Source organism: Zea mays, chromosome 2 (genome assembly GCF_902167145.1).
Source record: "Zea mays cultivar B73 chromosome 2, Zm-B73-REFERENCE-NAM-5.0, whole genome shotgun sequence".
NCBI classification, from domain to species: domain Eukaryota; kingdom Viridiplantae; phylum Streptophyta; class Magnoliopsida; order Poales; family Poaceae; genus Zea; species Zea mays.
Window position 1 is genome coordinate 39,111,802 of NC_050097.1, and position 20,918 is coordinate 39,132,719.

A 20,918-nucleotide genomic window follows, 5' to 3' on the forward strand; every position below is an offset into this window, starting at 1 on the left:
TATTATCCTAACCGATCGCTATAAAATCTAAACTGAACGCGAGATTTTCGCGGGCGGATAAGATCGAAGGTAGCTATCTGGTCGCGGACTCGGTCCTATAAAAGGCGTCTGGCAACCAGTATCCAATTCATCCCAGTTTCGCTTTCGCCTCTCTTTATAGCTGAGCCGCCTTTTCAGTTCCCTTTATCCCGACCGCAGACGTGCATCTGCGATCAGGAGAGCAGGTCTCCGGAACCCTTCGTCTTCTAGATCCTGCACCGGGAGAGGGCGAATAAGGTTTTTGGGAAGTGTCTTCACGCGACTGCTCGTGATCTTCTGACCTCGTTGACCCTGCTGATTTCGCTGCTTCGACGTCGTCGACCCTGCTGATTCCGGCGCGCGCCATCTATCAGTATGTCTAATCAGTACGCATCATCTGATTTGGCTTTTTACTTCAGTTCTTCTGATTTGGTCATGATTTATATTCCGAATTTAATCTGGAATTTGTTTAATTATTCAACAATCCAAAAACCTTATTGTAGACAATTTCCTAGTTTTTCTGTGGCTGCTTTTGCCGACGCGCTGAAGCCAGAAAAGTTTAATGGTATGCACTTTAAGAGATGGCAAGTCAAGGCCACGCTCTGCTTACTGTTATGAATGTCTTCCATGTTAGTAAAGGCAGACCTGAGGGTCCACTGACTCCTGAACAGGAGAAAGAGTACGACCATGCCAATAATATCTTTACGGGAGCCGTTCTTAGCGCCCTTGTTGACCGTCTGGTTGATGCGAATATTCAGTACACAGACGGAAAAGAGTTGTGGGATGCACTTACTACTAAGTATGGTGCATCAGATGCTGACAGTGACCTGTATATCATGGAGAGCTTTCATGATTATAAGATGGTTGATAATCGCTCTATTGTAGAGCAAGCTCATGAAATACAGTGTATAGCCAAGGCGCTCGACCACCTTAAGATAGTCCTTCCTAACTGATTTGTGGCTGGGTGCATTATTGCAAAGTTGCCTTCTACATGGAGAAACTTCGCCACATCTCTGAAACATAAGAGACAGGAGATATCAGTTGAAAATCTGATAGCGTCTCTGGATATTGAGGAGAAAGCTCGGGCTAAGGACACAGGATCTAAAGGAGGCGAGGGCCACTCCAGCGCCAACATGGTTCAAAGGAACCACAACAAGGGCAAAGGAAAGCCAAAATCTAACAAGCCCAACAAAACTACCAACTTCAAGAAGAAGAAGAACAAGGCTGAATTGACATGTTTCGCATGTGGCGAGGCGGGTCATTTTGCCAAGGATTGTCCTGATTGAGCGGATCGCCGTGGCAAAAAGGGCAATGTCAACACAGTGGTCGCTAGCAATGAGGAAGACAAAGGGTATGGTAATTTACCTTTCATCTTCTCAGTATTTCAATCACCTAGTTGGTGGCTTGATACCGGTGCTAATGTTCATGTGTGTTCTGACATTAACTTGTTCTCTTCTTATCAGGGCGCCCGGGATTCTTCCGTCCTAATGGGGAATGGGTCACATGCTTCTGTTTATAGCACTGGCACGGTGGATCTGAAGTTTACTTCGGGAAAGATCGTGCAGCTGAAAAACGTGCATCATGTCCCTTCTATACACAAGAATCTCGTTAGCGGAACCCTTCTATGTAGAGATGGGTTCAAGATAGTTTTGGAGTCTAATAAATTAGTTGTGTCCAAGTCTAGACAATTTATTGGTAAAGGCTATGATTGCGGAGGCTTATTCCGCTTTTCTCTGTTAGATTTCAATAATAAGTCTGTGAACCATATTTGCGCTAATGTTGATGATCTTGTGAGTATTTGGCATTCTCGTTTGTGTCATATTAATTTTGGCTCTATGTCTCGGCTTGCAACCATGAGTTTAATTTCGAATATCACCATAGTCAAAGGTTCTAAGTGCCATAGTTGTGTGCAGTCGAAGCAACCTCGACAGCCTCATAAGGCTGCTGAGGAGAGACACCTGGCACCTCTAGAACTCATACATTCTGATCTTTGTGAGATGAATGGTGTGTTGACAAAAGGTGGTAAGAGATACTTTATGACATTGATTGATGATGCATCTAGATTTTGCTATGTATACTTGCTAAAAACTAAAGATGAGGCTTTAGACTACTTTAAAATCTATAAGGCTGAAGTTGAAAACCAACTAGAGAGAAAGATCAAACGTCTTAGATCAGATCGTGGTGGTGAATTCTTTCCCAAAGTCTTTGATGATTTAGAACATGGCATTATTCATGAGAGGACGCCTCCCTATATTCACCCAAATCAAACGGGATTGCTGAAAGGAAAAACCGTACGTTGACTGATCTGGTGAATGCCATGTTAGACACTTGTGGTTTATCTAAGGCATGGTGGGGGGAGACAGTCCTGACTTCATGTCATGTTCTGAATAGAATTCCTATGGGCAAAGAAGAGAAAACCCCTTATGAGAAGTGGGTTGGGAGTAGGGATGGCAACGGGCACATTTTACCCGCGTGCCCGCAGGTAAAAACCCTATAGGGTGCGGGTTTGGGTCTGAGTTTGTACTCGTGGGTACGGGTACGGGTTTGATTCTCAACCCGACGGGTTTTTTCTCGTGGGTATGAAAATGTTGTACCTGTGCCCGCAAACCCGCATACCCGCGCGCGCGTGTATATATATATATATGTATATATGTATGTACGTATATGTATGTATATGTATATATATGTATGTATATGTATATATATATATATATATATATATGTATATATGTATGTATATATATGTATGTGTATGTATGTATATATATGTATATATATGTATGTATATATATATGTATGTATATATGTATGTATATGATATGACAACTTGTGGGTATAGTGCCCGCGGGTGCCATAAACCCGCGGGTAGCGGGTTTGGGTAACATACGCTACCCGTCGCAGGTAGCGGGTGCCGGTACGGGTTTAACATTAATCTCGCGGGTACGGGTTTGTAATCTCTATACCCCGCGGGTTTTAAACCCGTTGCCATCCCTAGTTGGGAGAAAACCATCACTTTCATACTTGCACACTTGGGGGTGCATGACGAAAGTCAATGTACCAATTAATAAAAAGTGCAAGCTTGGTCCAAGGATAGTGGATTGTGTCTTTCTTGGATATGCTTCGTGTAGCATAGCATATAGATTTTTAGTAGTTAAATCTGAAGTTCCTGATGTGTATGTTGATACTATTATGGAATCACGTGATGCTACTTTCTTTGAACATATATTTCCAATGAAAGACATTCATAGCAATTCTAGATACTCTTCTTAGATAACTTCTGAACATAGTACACCTATTGAGAGTTTTGAACAGCCACATGAAACTGTCCTAGAGGAGGATGACAATGATGCTCCTAAAAGGAGCAAGAGACAAAGGGTTGAAAAATCCTTTGGTGATGATTTCATTGTGTACCTTGTGGACGATACTCCTACTACCATTGCAGAAGCATTTGCATCTCCAGATGCAGATGATTGGAAAGAAGCAGTTTATAATGAGATGGACTCCATTCTTTCAAATGGTACGTGGGAAGTCACTGATCGACCCTATGGATGCAAACCTGTGGGTTGTAAGTGGGTGTTTAAGAAGAAGCTCAAGCCTGATGGTACAATTGAGAAGTACAAGGCTAGGCTTGTGGCTAAAGGCTATACTCAGAAAGAAGGAGAAGACTTCTTTGATACTTACTCACCTGTTGCTAGAATGACTACTATTCGAGTACTACTTTCCTTGGCTGACTCGTATGGTCTCCTTGTTCATCAGATGGATGTAAAGACAACTTTTCTTAATGGAGAGCTGGACGAGAAAATCTATATGGAACAGCCTGATGGATTTGTAGTAAAGGGTCAAGAAAGCAAGGTGTGCAAGTTATTGAAATCTTTGTATGGTCTGAAGCAAGCACCAAAGCAGTGGCATGAGAAGTTTGACACGACTCTAACGTCTGCAGGCTTTGCCATTAATGAGGCAGACAGGTGTGTATATTATCGCTGTGGTGGGGGCGAAGGAGTTATATTGTGCTTATATGTTGATGATATATTGATATTTGGCACAAACATTGATGTGATCAATGAAGTCAAGTCTTTTCTATCAAAGAGTTTTGATATGAAAGATCTGGGGGAAGCTGATGTGATTCTAAACATCAAGTTGATTAAGGAAGATGGTGAGATTACTCTCTCGCAATCTCACTATGTTGAAAAGGTTTTGAAGCGATTTGGCTTCTCTGAGCGCAAACCTTCTCCAACACCTTATGATCCCAGTGTGACACTACGAAAGAATAAGAGAATTGGTTTAGACCAATTGAGATACTCTCAGACCGTTCACTCATGTATCTTGCTGGTGCAACAAGGCCCGATATTTCTTTTGCTGTGAGCAAATTAAGTAGGTTCATGTCAAACCCCAGGACTAATCATTGGCATGCACTTGAGCGGGTAATGCGCTACCTGCAAGGTACAATGAGCTATGGAATTCACTATTCTGGTCAGCATGCAGTACTTGAAGGATATAGTGATTCGAACTGGATATCTGATGTAGACGAGCTTTATGCCACCAGTGGTTATGACTTTACTATTGATGGAGGTGCGGTATCATGGAGGTCATGCAAGCAGACCATCTTGACGAGGTCAACCATGGAAGCCGAGCTAGCTGCACTTGACACAGCAACCGTTGAGGCAGAATGGTTGCGTGACAATCAGACAGTGATTGCTAAAGTGACGAGTTCTAAGGATAATGGAAAGTCATCAAGACATGTCAAAAGACGATTGAAGTCTGTCAAAAAGTTGAGAAACTTCGGAGTTATAAGTGTGACTTATATTTCAAAAGATAAAAATCTGTCAGATCCTTTTACCAAGGGACTACCACGTAATGTGATAGAAATCACATCAAGAGAGATGGGTATGAGACTCGAATAAAGTTGCCATGGTGGAAACCCAGTCTATGTGATCGAAGATCCCGTGAATTAGGTCCTGGGAAGAACAAGCCATTGATGAACTGAGGAGAGTAACCTTTGACCCTCTCTAAGTAAAGATGCAATACTCTCAAATGTTGTAAGGCAGGTTGGCTCTGTGCCTTAATGTGTTCTGTTGGCTTGTATTAGCGAAGATGTTGTCCTGCAGAACATTCTTGAAAGAACACACCTATATGAGTTAGACTGTCTAACGTCGCAGTCTATGAGATTTGGGTGATCTCTAGTAAACTCATGAAGAGACCTTGGAGTACGACGTATATGCTCCACCCGAGAAAGGGACTACTGGTAGCCAAGTACTGGTCATGACTTCAAGTGAAACTCATTCACGCAAAACTTGCAATTTAAGGCATAGTCCATTGTCCAAGTTGTGAGTTGGTGTAGCTTGGAGTTCTAGGCGGAAGTTCAACTTAACAGTCTCTGCTGAAAAACTAGTATATTAAACAGTAGTGAACAGTGGCGAAAACTGCAGATGGGCATTTGAGATCTGGTGGGGGATTGTTAGGATTTATGGGCTAGGCCCAAATTAAGAAAATCAAATAAATCCCAGGAAAATCTCAAAAGCCCATATAAGTGGATGGCTAGGGAATAGGTGGAACCAATAGCACCATATTGCTAGTTCTAGTGGAGTAGAGCTAGCTTAAATATGGAAGCCACACTCACTCACCAAGCCATGGATGGGAGGAGAGAGTGTGGAGAGCCACACGCGCGCGCGCTCTCGCTCGCCTCGCCTGGGCGGGGCGAAGGGCGCGGGCGCACGACATGCGCGTGAATGGTCCACCGAAATCCGACCCCTCGCCTTGCGGGGGCACGGCTTCCCTTTGCCGTTTGAATTTTTGGTTACTTGACTGTTAAGTTTATTATCCTAACCGATCGCTATAAAATCTAAACTGAACGCGAGATTTTCGCGGGCGGATAAGATCGAAGGTAGCTATCTGGTTGCGGACTCGGCCCTATAAAAGGCGTCTGGCAGCCAGCATCCAATTCATCCCAGTTTCGCTTTCGCCTCTCTTCATAGCTGAACCGTCTTTTCAGTTCCCTTCATCCCGACCGCATACGTGCATCTGCGATCAGGAGAGCAGGTCTCCGGAACCCTTCGTCTTCTAGATCCTACACCGGGAGAGGGCGAATAAGGTTTTTGGGAAGCATCTTCACGCGACTGCTCGTGATCTTCTGACCTCGTCGACCCTGCTGATTTCGCTGCTTCGACGTTGTCGACCCTGTTGATTCCGGCGCGTGCCATATATCAGTATGTCTAATCAGTACGCATAATTTGATTTGGCTTTTTACTTCAGTTCTTCTAATTTAGTCATGATTTATATTCGGAATTTAATCTGAAATTTGTCTAATTATTCAACAGGTCTCGTCAGAGTTCTGCAGCCGTGGAGCTCTGCTGAAACTCTAATTTTGTTTGGTTGTGAGACAGCTAGGACGGGATCGTCCCCTGACGTCCTCTCTCGTCCCTCTAATTTTGAGGGACAACAGGGGACAACACAGGATAGTACTGTCCCAATCCTTGACCTAGAACCAAACAACCTAATTTGAGGGATCGTCCCGTCCCATCCCATCCCGTTCTGTCATTGCAACCAAACGCACCCTAACGTACCCGAGGCGACGTCCTTCCTCTCGCTCTGCGCCGACATGGCCACGGCCGCCTCTATCTTTAAAGTTTAAATCATAAACACAATTTGAGATGATACCGGCCAGGTGAGTTGGCCCAGTCTACAGTACAGACGTACAGTCCTCCATTTAGTTATGAGGTTATGATTGTTCTGCGTATTTTAAGAGTCCTAATTTTATCGAACAAGCAGAAAAGCCCCGTATCTTTTCTCTCTCTCAAAGATGAGTTATATTTGACGACCTCCTTTCTACTCGAGACGATCCGACTGAACACAAGTTGGGACACGGGACACGGCGCGCCCGTTACTCCGTTGCTAGAGGCCCTCTACTCCACCTGCATGGCGCCGCCCACCTCCCCCGCCGCCGTGGCGGCGGCCGCCCGCGCGTCTCCGACGCCGGCCGCTGCGCTCGCGCTCTTCAAGTCGGCGCTTTCCGCAGACCGTGCTCTGTGCCCGCTTTCCGTGCTCCCGCACCTCTCCGCGTCCCCGTCGCTGCCGCACCTCCTCCTCACCGCCTCCGCCGCCGCGCGCCCCCACGCCACCTCACTCCGCCTCTACGCGCAGCTCAAGTCGCTCTCCGTCCCCATCCCCGTCGCCTCGCTCCACCCGCTGCTCTCCTCCCTCCCCTCCGCCCCCGCCTTCGCCCTCTTCGCCGACATCTACCGCCTCCGCCTACCGCTCTGCACCACCACCTTCAACATCATGCTCCGCCACCTCTGCGCCACGGGTAAGCCCGTGCGCGCGCTCGAGCTGCTCCGCCAGATGCCCCGCCCAAACGCCGTCACCTACAACACCGTCATAGCCGGGTTCTGCGCGCGCGGCCGTGTCCAGGCCGCGCTGGAGGTCATGCGCGAGATGCGGGAGCGCGGAGGGATTGCTCCTGACAAGTACACCTATGCCACACTGATCTCCGGGTGGTGCAAGATCGGCCGAATGGAGGACGCCGTGAAGGTGTTCGACGAAATGCTGACCAAGGGAGAGGTGGCACCATCTGCGGTGATGTACAACGCATTGATCGGTGGCTACTGTGACGTGGGCAAACTGGATGTGGCTCTGCAATACCGGGAGGATATGGTACAGCGAGGGATTGCCATGACAGTTGCTACATACAATTTGCTTATGCATGCGTTGTTCATGGATGCACGTGCATCAGATGCTTATGCTGTGCTTGAGGAGATGCAGAAGAATGGTTTTTCCCCAGACGTGTTCACGTATAACATACTAATCAATGGGTATTGCAAAGAGGGCAATGAGAAGAAAGCACTGGAGGTGTTTGAGGAGATGTCTCAGAAAGGGGTGCGTGCAACTGCAGTGACCTACACGTCATTGATATATGTTTTTTCCAGGAAAGGGCAAGTTCAGGAGACGGATAGGTTGTTTAACGTGGCTGTGAAGAAGGGCATCAGGCCTGACGTTGTCATGTACAATGCTCTGATCAATAGCCACTGCACAGGTGGTGATATGGAAAGAGCATATGAGATCATGGCAGAGATGGAGAAGAAGAGAATCCCCCCAGATGATATGACATACAATACGCTGATGAGGGGGTTTTGCTTGCTTGGGCGACTTGATGAAGCTCGCACGCTCATTGACGAGATGACAAAGAGGGGTATTCAACCGGACCTTGTCAGCTATAACACGCTGATCAGTGGCTATAGCATGAAGGGTGACATAAAGGACGCTTTGAGAGTCCGGGATGAGATGATGGATAAGGGGTTCAATCCAACACTTATGACATATAATGCGCTTATACAGGGGCTGTGCAAGATTAGACAGGGAGATGACGCCGAGAACCTGATGAAAGAGATGGTGGCGAAGGGTATCACCCCAGATGACAGCACATATATCTCCCTGATTGAGGGACTTACCACTGAAGATGAACGAATGGCTGCAGCAGATGCTGCAAAAGCTTGAGCTTGCTAGGAAGCACATCATAAGCTCAATGTTCGCAGTGGACCAAAGACTTGTTTGTTCAACATGTGCTGGATTGTATTATAGCATTTTACAACGCCATAGCATTTCCTGACAAAGCAGTGAATACAAGTTGCCAGTTCCATGATTAGCAGCATTGGCAATAAGGGCCAGGTGACACTAGCATTTTATGCACCAGTGGCCCTTAACAAAGTTGCAGGCCTTTGTCAACAGTGCTTTCAGTCAATCTGTGATGAATACCCGTAAACATTAAGGATGGATTAAAAAGGCATACTTGATGTTTTGAAGGCTTTGAACAATAGTAAGTGGAGTCTCCTTTCAATCTGGTTAGATTACAAGTCATCTTGTTTATTTTTTTTGTTTCTATGTTCCCTACAGTCATAATCTTCTACTCCCTCTATTATGAATTGTAAGCCGTTTTGGTTTATTAGGCGCATATCTTTTGATATGTATCTAGGATATACAATTTCATCTAGGTATAGAGTAGAACTTATGAATCTATATATCAAAAAATGTATATGCTATCTAACACGTTTAATCAAGATAGTATATGAGTAGAAGATCATGGATCGTTATAGCATCTCTAACAATCCGTCCTAAAATAGTGTCCTAAAAATTGAAATACTACTTCATTTGAAAAGTTTAGGGCACATAAAACAACAATGTGCCCTTTAAATGGGGCAATTAACCGAAGATCTGTTTTACCATTTCTCGCCCGCGCACTTTTTGGTGCCTCTTTTCTCACCAGCGATCGTTTCCCCGCTGCCGCTATCATTTGTTCCAACAATTGCTGGCATCTTCTGATCCTGAACAGTGGAGCCGGGAGTCACATAGACGGTGGAGCACCGTCATCACCAGCAACTAGTGTTAGCACCGCGCTTGTAGCGAGAAAAACGGTGACAATGTCTTGGGCACCCGCAACCTTATTGAGAGACGACGACGGCAACTAAGATGATTCTCTAGCAAGTCATCCTCTTCGTATATATAGATTCTTGCTAATGGGCTTTTAACCTAAAGGCTCATTAACGTTCTTATAGATCATGATTGCATTTTAGGTATATATTCAACCTTAAGAAATCTAAAACAACTTACAATTTAGTACAAATAGAGTATTAATTTGATTATATTAAAAGTAACAACTGTGGCTTGCTGCTGATGAGTTCAGCAAGGTGAATAAGGTCCTGGCTTGTCCAAAGAAGTGGTGAGCGGAGTAAAAGGACCCTTTCACACTGAGCATCATATTGTATGCACACCCTTCCATTTGACGGCCATTGAAAGCATCATATTGTCTGCACTTTGTGTGGTCCTAGCCCGTTAATGTTTTCTAAAGTATAAATATAAAGTGAGGAACCGGAATGAAAGGTTTCTACGGCTCTGACACGGACACGGTGATACCTCTGGTTTCTGTGGGCTGGCTGGTGTTTGGTTGGCTGCTGTCTGGGGGGGTTAGTTCTGGCCTATTTCATTGTTTCCTGTTTGGACGAATTATTGGCATAGTCTATGTACATACGCGGTCATGGGCATTGGGTATATACCTTTTATTATGATAGTCAATAGTCAGTTCTCAGTATCCTATGTATGTCCTCCACTCAGAAGCGCAAAGCTGAAGGCTGAAGTCGTGTGTTTACTTGACCTTGCCGTCAAGTGCTTCTCATCTAAAGCCAGCCATCGCTAAACGAATGGCTCCATATGAACTGAGGTAACCTACGGTGGACTGGACAAACTGATTAGACGCCTTTTTGTTTCCCTGTGTTCAAAGAATCAGCTGCATCCATCATTGTAAACCCTACTCCAGCTATGGGTGGGGACATCAGACATGCAGATGCAGAGTAACGGATGGCCCACCAAAACACCTGATCGTGTCGTAGCCCAGCACTCATGGCGCGATTTCGCAACAAAGTGTGCTTATTAGACATGGCCTATATCCTTCGACTTGGATAGAATTTTGGGGAAGGCGCCCCTGGGTGTCCGTCCACATCTACTATTTTTCTTGGCTGCTGGTCGAAAACCAAAATCTTAGGCCACATCGTGCACGCTGTTCCTTTTGTTCCGTTCTGACTTATGTACCCACTAAAATGTCATTACCTCTTTGATTGATCTCCAGTCACTACTTAAGATACTCAGGTGTGTTCGTCCCTGGCCTTGCAAAGATCGCTCTCGCATGGGAGCCTCGGACGTGTCCGCCTTCTTGTTTCTGCCGTGGAGGCGCGCGCTTATCTGCTTGACTGCTTGTGCATTTGCTGCTTTCATGGTATAGCTGCCGCCGGCGCCGGCGTATCCAGTATATATATATAAATCTGTCGCTCTTGCACTTGCACGGCTCTGTAAGTGCTGCAGCTCCACGCGCAATGAAACCAGCGGAGGCAAAGACGCGGGATCCGGTCGCCGACGTGGAGAAGCAGCAGCCGTTGCTGCTGCCGCCTTCCACGGCGGCCAAGGAGAATGCGCCGTCGGGAGACGCCTGCGGCTGCGAGGCGCTCCCCCGCGCCTCGCCAACGGCGGCGCGCACGCTGGCGCTGGTGGTCCTGGTGGCAGGCGCGGCCTTCGCGGCGCAGCTGGCGGCGCGCGAGGAGTACGTGCTCCTGGCCGTCTTCGCGTCGCAGCTGGCCAGCTTCTGCCTGTTCACGTCGCTGCTGGCGCTGTGCGCCCTCCCGGAGGGCGCCGGGCGCCGCCGCCGCGCGAGGTGGGCGGCCAGGGCGGCCGGGCAGGTGCTGCAGTGGTCCGTCGCCATGGCGGTCCCCACGAGCATGGCGTGCTGGGTGGTCCAGAGCGCGCCGCCCGCCGTCGGTGCCGCGCTGCTGGGGCTCGCCCTGGCCGCCGTCCTAGCCTGCAACGCGGAGCTCGTGCGCGCCCTGTGGCCTGTGCGTGCAGGGACCTCGCCTCACACCGACGGCCTATAGTGCTAGTAGCACGTAAATATTCAGTTATGCGAGAAACACGAGATATCAAACGGGGCAAGAAGCACTCGTGGCTAATCCATCTGTCATGCCGATCTAGGTTATATATATCATTATCAGTGGAAGTTCGTTCGATTTGAAGCCACGAGGACGAGGCATTTCTTGGTTTCTTTCAACTGAAACCACCCTGCTCCTGGTGCCACCACCACCAGCAGATGGGATACCAGGCAGGGGTCTCTTCATAGAAAGTGCCTGACCAGATCACACACTCCGATACTCTCCCATCCAGTGACCGGCAGTCCACTAACGTCCTGTGCTAAGACATGACCAATCCTTGGGGGGCACAAAAACGATTTGCAGAATCATATCGAATGCTTGAGTTGACGCTACGCTGCTAGATGCTATGCTAGTGATGAGCAACGGGCAAGAAGCTGGGGAAAAGTCTGCCCACGCAGATCAGGTCTTCTTCTTCCTCCTCCCTTTTCCTGGGGCAGAGATCATGGCGCTCCTTGCCACATAAGCGCACACCCGCTTGCAACTTTGCGAGAAGCTGCTGGCATAAAGCCATCTGTTTGCACATGGTTTTCTGTTCTTCTGTTACATTCTCCTTTCTGCAAAATAAAGTCGACACCTGCAATCATACGCCGGCACGAACAATGATGCCGGCGCCTCCAGGAGAGGGATTAAGGTAGGTGCAAAGTGGAAGAATCGTTTGGTATTTGCCCTCCGGAGGAACGAGTCATCATTTGCCAATGGTTGGTTGGCCCTTATTGCTGGCACAGTAAAGCCCCTCCTTCCGGCTCACGTCTTCCACGGAGAGAACCGCTTGACCACCCGTCGCCGCCGTCCAAGGATGTTTTGCAGCTCTACTGATGCCGCCGAGCGTGAACTTTCGAAAGATTTTACAACTTTTTGGTTGATTTTACTACTCTCTCTCTCTATATATATCCAAACTCCTTTCAGTGAATTTTGGAATCAAACGTAAACATGGCAACACTGCCAACACAGCGTTCTCTTTTCCTTTTTTTTTACACATGCACAGCCTTCGCGACCAGAATGGTGTGCCTGGATCGATCAATCTGCCACCGCATTCCGCATTGCTCTCGTGCAGGTCTTTCAATTCAACGCCTCTCAGTGACGGCGCTGCTGGAGCTCGACGGCCACAGCCTGCTCAGCATCCGCCTGGGCTTCCCGGCCGGGATCGCGCAGAGCGCCCTGACGCGGGCGGACGCGCTCCGGACCAGCCCCGCCCCCGCGCGCGCCCTGTGCACGAACGCCTCGTCGTCCGCGTCCTCCTCCAGCCTCATCCTCAGGGTCGACACCCTCGACGCCGCGCGCTTCAGCCCCTCCACGCTCCAGTCGTTGCCGTCGTCGCCAGGCGCGCCGGCGACGGCGAGGCCCCGGAGCCTTTTCTCCTCGCCGTCTGTCTCCTCCCTCCTTGTCTTGGCAAGCAGCGCCTTGACGCCACCGGCGGCGGCGCGGCCGTTAGCCCCGCGGACGGACAGCGCCGCCGCGCGTGCGTTCTCGAAGAAGAGCACCTGCACGACCACCCGGAGCGGCAGCAGCTCGTTCCGGGCGGCGTGCATAGACGCCGTCTCGGAGAGCTTCCTGCAGTTGAGAACCCTGCACAGCTTCTTCCTCGAACCCTTGTCTATCTCCGGGTGCACCTGTCGCGTAAATCGAAGCAAGAACAGTGAGTGAAGCATCAAAAATCAACCGGGCTGAAACTGAAATGGTGCAGTCTGTTTTCCACGTATGTACTCTGAGGTAAGTGTCGACGGCTCGGTACAGATGGTCGTGCTCCGGGCGGGCGCAGTCCGGCACGGCCTCGGCAATGGCGATCAGCTTGTCCAGGGGCAGGTTGGGATCCTTGGCGACCTCCATCAGGAATCCATCGACCAGCCTCCCGATCCTGACCATCGCGCCGTGCGACGCCGGGGCGGACGCGGACCGACGCGCTCCCTCGTACTCCGAGCTCTCGGCGGACCGCGACCGCCTGTGTCCGCGCGCGTGCGGCGGGCTTGCCTCCGGGACCCCCGCCGCCGCCGCTTGCCGCAGCGCCAGCTCTTCAAGGATGGCCGTCACGGCGTCCACGTCGTACAGCGTCTCGCCCGCGCACGACGACGGTATCAGGAGGTCGCTCACGCTGGCGTCTTCCAGCTGCAGCGCCACCCTCCTCGTGAGCTCTGCCTTGGACGCGGGAGAGGCGCCCAGGACGCTGGCTGCCTTGAGAAGCTTGAGAAAGAAGCTGCAGGAGACGGCGTTCCTCTCGGCGGGGAGCAAGCTCACCATCTTTTCGACAAGAAGCCGGCTGTTCCACTCGGCTGTGCTGATGTCGGTTTGCTCCAGCACCAGGTACCCGCTCTTGGCAACGGCCGGCAGCCACCGGCGCGCGTAGGTCTTGAGCGCGTCGCCGACGGCTCTCCCCTTGACGGTGCCGGCCGCCTTGACGGCCACCATGACGCGCCAGAAGAGGTCTACGCCGAGGTCGGAGACGTCGCGCGCCCACCACGGCGACGCGGAGCTGGACGGCGCGGCGGCGGCGTCGCCGCCGCCGGGGTCCGAGACGACGAGCGTCGCGACGGCCTCGACGCACCGGGACGTGACGCCGAGCTCCTCGCACTCGGCGGCGTGGCGGCCGGCGGCGGAGCGGAGCACGGCGAGCGCGTCCTTCCACCGGCGGAGGAGGCAGGAGGCGAGGAACGCGTCGAGCTTGGCGGCGAGGTTGCCGCGGTCGGCGGCCTCCGTCATGCCGAGGCGCGCCGCCGCGCAGCGCAGGGGCACGACGTTGTGCGCGCCGACCGTGATGGCCACGCCGTAGCAGAACTTGGCGCAGGCCTCGAACGCCTCTGCGCCGCCCGGGAAGCCCGGCAGCTCGGCGGCGTCGGAGCCCGCGCACAGAGCCTGTAGCAGCAGGCATTTGGAGAGCAGAGGGAACTGCCGAGCTCAACCGGCGGCGTACGGCAAACAAACGGGGGGAAAAAACGGTTGAGCAAACTCGTTGGGAATCGAACGTCTCGTCGTCGATTAAAGCAAAAGAATGGAGGTAAGCCTCGTGCACCTTGTGGAGTCGAAACAAGCAGTGATCCACCTGGATTTGCAGGTCGGTGGCCACCTCCGTGTAGACGGACCTGGAATCACATCGTCGACGGTTTCAGACAAGGAAAGCAACCATCCACTGGGAGCTTGGGACGGACGCAAGGGATCCGGAGGTTGCCAGAGCCAGTACCTGACGGGCCCGGAAGTGAAGAAGGAGTCCGGCCGCGTGCCGAGCCTCATGAGCTTCATCACGGACAAGGACCGAGACGAGAGCGGAGAGTTCAGTACTCGTTTGTGCAGTTTGCTCGGCCGATTCGTTTGTGCCAGCGTTTGTTTGATCACTTGATTGTGGACACCATAAGGAAATCGACTGTGGTCCACAAAGGGAGGGCAAAGTTGAGACCTTCCTTCCGTTGAAGTACATGCACCATTATACTAGCAACAAAAGGTGGTCTACTACTCCCTCCCTCCCTCCCTCTGTCCCATTATACTCATCGTTTTGACAGTGTGTTAAGGTTATAGATTCATAACATGTTTTATGTATCTAGACCTAACTTATGTCCAGTTGTAGCGGGTAGGAAGCCAAAGCGACTAATATGATGGAACAAAGGGAATACTTGATTAGCTCCAGGTCTCCAATCTCCTGCTTCCTGTATAGAAGTTTAAAAGAAAATATTTTTTTATCAAGTAAAATATATCGGTGATTCTTGAACTTGGCACGTTATGTCATTTGTGTGATTGAATCCTCAAAACCATACAAAATAGATATTGGAATTTGGTCAGCCCATCTAAAACCGGCTTTGTTTAAACTAGATGTTGATGTGGCATTGCCACATTGGAGCCATTTGGGTCCCCGAACTAGACACGTCTCTCTTGGATCCTCCAACTTCCATTAATGCACTCTAACATGGCACACCCTGTTGGCATCTAATTTGAGAAAACCCGGTTTTGGATGAGCCAACCAAGTTTCAGCATCTGTTATTTTTATTTTGAGCGTTCGGGGACCTAAATAATACAACATGTCAAATATTGGCGGATCCAGAAACGATAAAGGGGCTGATTTTCTAGTGACTAGTGATTGATGCAACATAAGCTTATTTCTCTCTCTTCTTCCTCCTCCCTTCTTCTCTACCCTCCACATCTTTATCCTATAGAATGGGGCTCATTTTTCTCCCTTCTTCGTCTTCATCCCTTCTTCTCTATCCTCCACGTCTATATTCAATGGAGTCTCATAGGTGTAAGGTCCCTCACTTTAGATCCACCCCTGATATCAAGTTCAAGAATCGCTGATGTAGTTCATTCTTTTTTTCCCATTAAAATCACCCACACGGCCAAACTCATGTGTCTTTAAAAAAACAAAACTTTGTCTCATGTGCATTGGATCAAGCGCTCCCAGTGCAATTTGAGCCACCGTTCTACTTGTGGAAGCTCTAAAGCTCGCGCCCCCCATGAGGCCATGACAAAAGAAATGTTGGTGTCCAATTTCGGGAGGTACCTTCAGCCGTACTACACTGGCAATGAACTGCTGCTTGCTGGCCTGGTCAGGTACCAAAGAATCTCCTAACGCCCAACTGCCCAAGCGCTGGACCAGTCTGGTCTGCAGATTTGCACCCGGAGGAGACGAATAACAGTAGGCATTGAAAATCATGCTGTGCTCACCAATTAGGTCTTCCATGCTCTTCATCGCAAATGCCATTGAAAACCACTAGTTCACCGTTCGAGGGATTATCTCGAGCTCCGTTTAGTTCGAGGGACTAAAGAATAGTTCCTCCATTTTAGTCTCATTTTGTATCTAAATTGTCAAACGGTAAAACTAAAACAGTGACTAAACTGCTTTAGTAGTCCCTTAAAAGATGACTAAAAGGAACTAAACCATATTAATTTTATCTTTTGACTTTCATTTATTTCAGTTACACTAATGATTGAAGAATGGTAGCGAGAGTGACATTTTTGTCTTCTTATGAATCATTTAATATATTGCGGATACTTTCCTTATAACCAAACAGGGTAGAGACTATTTAGTCACTGGAATAAACTTTAGACTAAAGGAAGTAAGGAACCACACAAGCCCTCCATCTCTATCTCTATTGTATTAAAGTACCTGTTTTTTTCTAGACCATCAGTTTTCTTGATTCCACGGTTCCAACCGTCTCTACGAACAATGGCAGTAGCCTCTAACAATTACAGCTCGTTTGGTTTGTGTTATAAAAAATATATATATTATATATAGAAATCATAGCGATGCACGTGCAACTGACTAGTGCTCCCTTATTAAACTCAGAAATATCAAAGTCTTTAAATGGTCATAATTTGAAAAGATGTTGTGCTACTTTTTTTTTTAAAAAAACTTTTACTCATGATGACTCATCTAATAACGATCCTAACGATTTTATCAGTGAATTGCAAGTGTTATAAATAACGTTTCATATGGTCTGATGTCAGCATATGATCCTTTCAATTCATTGTAATTGCAGACTATAACTCGATCTGGAAGAGCTACCCTAGCTGGTCATGTCACATCTCGAAAGCGACCTCAAACCTCTTCTGCATCGCACGCGTGACCACGTTACTTTCAAATTGTAAAATCTATATATCTCCTTGCCGAGCTTTGTGCCTCATGCATCTACAAGTATCTGATCAGAGAGAGGCTCAGACGAGACGAGATGGAAGCTGCTAGGAGGAAGCTGGTGGCGGGCGCGACGGTTCTAATGATCGTCACTGTGGTCGCCTCTTCTGCTCACGGCAAGTCGCCTGCTTGGCGAGGGAAGCCACCGCGTTCCTGGAGCCCATTCCGTGAGGAGGGTGGCTAAGATATTGACTGTCGTTTAAGATTAATCTAACTTATTTTGAATTAATGCCTTGTTCAAAATAAGCTTTCCAAACAAACAGGCTATTGTAGTGAGACTAGTACAAATGTACAATGCTCGTGCGTAGCGACCATACATAAATATTCGATAAAATATTAGCACACAATGATTACATAAAAATAATTAATACTTACATTATTATCGACTTTAATATTTCATAAATTCTTACCAACAAGCTATACGAATGTAAACTTCTGGAACGCCGCCTCATCTCCTTCGACTATTCTTGTCCCACTGCTTGCATAGGCGCATGGCGGCGGAGAGTCGCGGCAGCGGCTCGAGGCACTTTGTCGACGGGGGAAGGTAAAGGCGGCGCCATAAGTGGGGCATGATGGCGTCGACCGGTGAGTTGAAGGCCACCATGGTGGTGCAAAAAATATAGGTGAGGGAGGCGGAGACGGTGAAAGAGAGAAAAGTTAGGGCTTGATATACGACGTCCACAACGACAGAAACAACAAGGAGGAGGAAGCGCTCGTGGCTTGGTTGGTTTATCTGGTTGTTAGGAAAGGCGCGAGGGAGAACAAACAGCAAGGAGGAGGAAGCGCTCGTGGTGGTTGTATGAGTGATTGCATGGTTGGTTACACATGTAAGAGGTAATACTTATCTTATCCGATTGACTTCTCTTAACCAGTTGTTAGGAAAGACGTGCCGAAGAAAATTCGCGTGTAACACATGACGCACGAAACTCATGGTTTAAAGGAAGGAGTAGAGAAGAGATTAGTGTCGGGGACAAGATCCCATGTGTCCCAGGGGCCCATTGGTCAGCGAGGGCACTAGGAAGAGGCCTCTAGCAACCGAGGCCCATCAGTCAGTAGGAGGAGAAAGGAAACGTCTGTCCTGGAAGCACGCGCTCCCAGACAAACACCGAGGCACCGAGCTCGGGTTCGGGCATGGTGGAGTTGGATAGGGGCTGAGCGAACCGAAGGTAAACCACTCGAGTGGATCCTTCACTCGCCCGAGACTGACCCGACGTAAGTGACCGGTAGCATTAATTATGCCTAGCGTCGAGCCGTGGCAGAGGTGTCGAGCCGCCTCTCACTCATGACCTACGAGCCCCTCGGACTGCAGCGCACTCATGATCCTACAAACCCCTCGGACTGCAGCACATTTATGGCCCGTGCGCCCCAGCCTGCGACACACTCATGAGCTATAAGGGGTAGGCCTGAGTGTGCAGGCCACTTGTAGAGCAGAACGAGACAGGTCGTACCGAGACCTAGGCTATGAAGGCTAGGGGTCGGCGTAGCTTGAATAATGGTGTCTAGGCCACATGCTGCCCATGCCGTCCTCCATAAAGAATACGAGACGACCATTAAGGTAAAATCCTGCAAGGGAGGAAAGAGCTTCGGAATCGGATCCCATTGGCCATGAGGTCGCAAAGTCGGACTAGTGGGTAAAGTGTATAGCTCTGCGTAGAGTCAAAATCTATTCGAATAGTCCATGTCCACTGGTATGGACGAGTTTGGTATGGTATGACAATTAGTATTTTGTTTTTTTAAAGGGATGTGAAAATGTTTGCATGTTTTGGAAAGAAAAATTATGCCACGGGAGAGGAAAGCTCAGTGGCGGTTGAGTAAAGGAATATGCTCCTCTCCTCTATTCTAGGAAATACCAGAACAATGCCTCTTCTCTCATAAAAAAGAGTGACTTATAACTCCACTAAATACGAGCATGTACATTATTGGTCTCTCTTTTATGGGATAGAATGGGCTTGTAAAATACGAAAGTATTCACATGTTGCTTTACATGTTTTCTGTGGCTGAAGACTTCATTACTACTTTGTTCGATAACAAGAGGGCTACGTCTGCACCCAGTCTGCTTGTGGCTAGGGCTGGTTCTCACTCCACTTTTCCTTAACTCCTCTAAGCTTTGCTTTCGGTATTGTAATAATTATTGTAAAAGACTATGTTCCATCTAATGAAATAGATGTGGTTACTAGCCTCCTGGTACTAGTCTATACTATATTAAAGAACCAGTTTCAACGGTCGTTTCGCATCATTTTTTTACAAATAACCCCTCACATCTATTTCAAATTAACTCGTTGCACACCCGTCTGCTCCGCGCAACCAACCTCTATGTCCCAAAACACACGGTCTGATGGAAGAAGGGCAGGAGACACTGGGTGAAGCTGTCTAACCAGTAGAACACCATGATCAGGTGTTTTTAATATTAAATATAAATTGTTCATATTTATTGTCGGGGACCATAATTAGGGGTACCCTCAAGACGCCTAATTCTCAGCTGGTAACCCCCATCAGCATAAAGCTGCAAAGGCCTGATGGGCACGATTAAGTCAGGGATCAGTCCACACGAGTGACTCGATCGCGCTTCACCCGAGCCTAGCCTCGGCCGAAGGCAGCCGACCTCGAGAGACTTCCGTCTCGCCCGAGGCCCCCCTTTTTATGGCAGACACATCACCGGCTTGCCCAAGGCCTTGGCTTCGCTCAGAAGCAACCTTGACTAAATCACCACACCGACTGACCAAATTGCAGGGGCATTTAACGCAAAGGTGGCCTGACACCTCTATCCTGACACGCGCCCCCGGCAGAGCCGAGGTGACCGCCGTCACTCCACCGCTCCACTGGCCAGTCTGACAGAAGGACAGCGCCGCCTGCGCCACTCCGACTGCAGTGCCACTCGACAGAGTGAGTCTGACAGGCAATTAGGCCTTGCCAAAGGCGCCACGGCGAACTCCGCTCCGCCCGACCCCAGGGCTCGGACTCGGGCTAGGACCCGGAAGACGGCGAACTCCGCTCCGCCCGACCCCAGGGCTCGGACTCGGGCTAAGACCCGGAAGACGGCGAACTCCGCTCCGCCCGACCCCAGGGCTCGGACTCGGGCTAAGACCCGGAAGACGGCGAACTCCGCTCCGCCCGACCCCAGGGCTCGGACTCGGGCTAAGACCCGGAAGACGGCGAACTCCGCTCCGCCCGACCCCAGGGCTCGGACTCGGGCTAAGACCCGGAAGACGGCGAACTCCGCTCCGCCCGACCCCAGGGCTCGGACTCGGGCTAAGACCCGGAAGACGGCGAACTCCGCTCCGCCCGACCCCAGGGCTCGGACTCGGGCTAAGACCCGGAAGACGGCGAACTCCGCTCCGCCCGACCCCAGGGCTCGGACTCGGGCTAAGACCCGGAAGACGGCGAACTCCGCTCCGCCCGACCCCAGGGCTCGGACTCGGGCTAAGACCCGGAAGACGGCGAACTCCGCTCCGCCCGACCCCAGGGCTCGGACTCAGGCTAAGACCCGGAAGACGACGAAACTCCGCCTCGCCCGACCCCAGGGCTCGGACTCCGCCCTGGCCTCAGCCGGACGACTTCCGCCTCGCCCGACCCCCTGGCTCGGGCTCGGCCATGGCAACTGAAGGCAAGACTCAACCTCGGCTTCGGAGGAAACCCCACGTCGCCCTGCCTAGAGCACAGACCGCCACGTCAACAGGAAACGTCATCATCGCCCTACCCCGAATCGACTCGGGTCACGGAGAACAAGACCGGCGTCTCGTCCGGCCAGCTCCGCCAGAGGGGCAATGATGGCGCTCCACGAGCTCTATGACGACGGCGGCCCCCAGCTCTCTTACGGCAGCAGGACAACGTCA

The 20,918-nt window shown here is 49.9% G+C and overlaps 1 protein-coding gene across 1 annotated transcript; it reads right to left on the reverse strand.

The window, feature by feature from the left end:
* Positions 1-12,366: 12,366 nt before the first annotated feature.
* Positions 12,367-15,113, reverse strand: LOC103646313 (BTB/POZ domain-containing protein At1g67900). The gene is made up of 4 exons (XM_008671041.2): positions 14,650-15,113; positions 14,482-14,551; positions 13,182-14,357; positions 12,367-13,087 (listed from the first exon to the last, which is right to left on the reverse strand). The coding sequence occupies exons 1-4, from the start codon at positions 14,706-14,708 to the stop codon at positions 12,542-12,544; spliced, it is 1,851 nt and encodes a 616-aa protein (XP_008669263.1). The 5' UTR covers positions 14,709-15,113; the 3' UTR covers positions 12,367-12,541.
* Positions 15,114-20,918: the final 5,805 nt, after the last annotated feature.